The 1,872-nt window shown below is 56.4% G+C and overlaps 1 protein-coding gene across 1 annotated transcript in view; it reads right to left on the minus strand.

The window, feature by feature from the left end:
- Positions 1–605, minus strand: part of CARD14 (caspase recruitment domain family member 14) — a 25,589-nt gene extending 24,984 nt beyond the window's left edge. The window contains exon 1 of the mRNA XM_049635544.1: positions 17–605. Coding sequence (XP_049491501.1) covers positions 17–227 — 211 coding nt within the window. The 5' untranslated portion in view covers positions 228–605. The remainder of the gene's footprint in view (positions 1–16) is intronic.
- Positions 606–1,872: the final 1,267 nt, after the last annotated feature.

A 1,872-nucleotide genomic window follows, 5' to 3' on the forward strand; every position in this document is an offset into this window, starting at 1 on the left:
GGTGGGGGGTCCTCACCGACTCTCATGACCGTGTTGGTGAACCTGGGGCTGTGGAGCACCTCCTCCTCGTCCAGCTGGTCCAGCACCTTCGCCTGGCGCAGGTAGGGCGTGAGGCGGCTGGGGCAGATGCTGCTCACGATCTTGTGGCGGTGGCTCTCCATCATGTCCCACAGCGTCTCCTCATCCAGGGCTGTGAGCGTCGAGTCTGTGCGGTGAAGGGTCGCCATGACCGCGTGCTCGGGAACGCTGGAAGGAGAGGGCGGCCATGGAGGGCTGGGACCAGGGACCCAGCCTCTGGGCCCCGGGAGGCCTTTCCGGTCAAACTACCTTTCCCCGGCTTGTGCGCAGGGAAGGGAATGACCCGTCTGGAGAGGATGTGGTGACGCTGGCCCTGGCCCTGGTGTCCCAAGACCAGCGGGGGGATTATCCTTCCTTAGCTTCGATTTTAAACCAATCCCTCGAGGGTTGATGGGAGGGTGGGTGATGGGCATTGAGGAGGGCACCTGTTGGGATGGGCACTGGGTGTTGTATGGAAACCAATTTGACAATAAATTTCATATTAAAAAAAAGATTAAACCAATCCCTCTACTTGGAGCAGAGCAGGAACTGGCCTCTTTTGGCCTCAGGGCACTGAATTTGCCTTTGAAACACAGGAAACTGCCCTCGGTGCGGAGAGCCAATTTACAAGATTGATCTCGCACATGCATTCTCTCAAGAAGGGTGATACGGGGCCCCCACGGATCGAAAACTGGTTCCTGAGCAAAAATTCTCAGTCCTGTGTGTCCAAAGCACAGCCGTGCATAAACAGATACTCAGGACCTTTGTGATACCAACGTCCCGTGGGAACGCGGTGAGGGAGATGTCCAGCAAGTCTCCGCAGGGCTGAGGATGACCCAAGGTCTAGGGACACCGCCCTGGAAGAAGTGTGAGGGTTTGGGCGCCCCGTCTGGCAACCCAGCAACCAGAGGAGGTGCCCAGGGTCCACAGTGAGGGCGTCGGGGGCAGTCAGGCGGGAGCAGGGCCGGGACAAGGGTGCTCACACAGGAGGCACCCTGACTTCACTTGGCAAGGAAGACGCCTGTGATGTTTCAGCAGCCCCAGGACACTTGCACTAGGCACTCAGGAAATGTGCTAGGGAACGACACTTTGTAAAAGCGTATTACAGAACAATTGACAACGAAAACCAAGGACTCAGAGCAAGTGGTAAAGGCCACGACCTCTGGGCCGGCAGGGTGTGTGGATTGAAGACAGACAGGTCCCTGAAATTGCTGAGCTGCAGTGGGTCTGGGCAGATGCCCCAACTGGAGTCACAAACTCCTGGTCTGCCTAGGTGACGATCATGAAACAGCTCACTTTGAAAGTACCGGAAGAGCCGCCCTGGGCATGGGGTGTTGAGGCTGACTGATCTAAATTCCAGAACCTTCTGTCGGGAGGACCTTGGAAGGCGCCACCCAGCCTTCCATCCACGGAACACAGAACACGCCCTGGGTGATCCCAGCTTTGCAACGAGCCGCCTCCGTAGCTGTGTCCCCACCTGAGTCTCTCTCTTCCCTCCTGGCCCTGGCACGAGGTCATTAGACCATGAATCCATCGAAATCATTCTAAAATGTTTTTCAACCCTGGGCTGGTTCAAGCTTATTTTAAAACATTTTTGTTTACATTTATTTATTTTTGAGAGACAGAGTGCAAGCACGGGAGGGGCGGAGAGAGAGGGAGACACAGAATCGGAAGCAGGCTCCAGGCTCCGAGCTGTCGGCACAGAGCCCGACGCGGGGCTCGAACCCACGAACCGGGAGATCATGACCTGAGCCAAAGTTGGACGTTCAACCGATAGAGCCACCCAGGCGCCCCTGGTTCAAGCATATTTAAAAA

The sequence above is a fragment of the Panthera uncia genome, chromosome E1 (assembly GCF_023721935.1).
Source record: "Panthera uncia isolate 11264 chromosome E1, Puncia_PCG_1.0, whole genome shotgun sequence".
NCBI classification, from domain to species: Eukaryota; Metazoa; Chordata; class Mammalia; order Carnivora; family Felidae; genus Panthera; species Panthera uncia.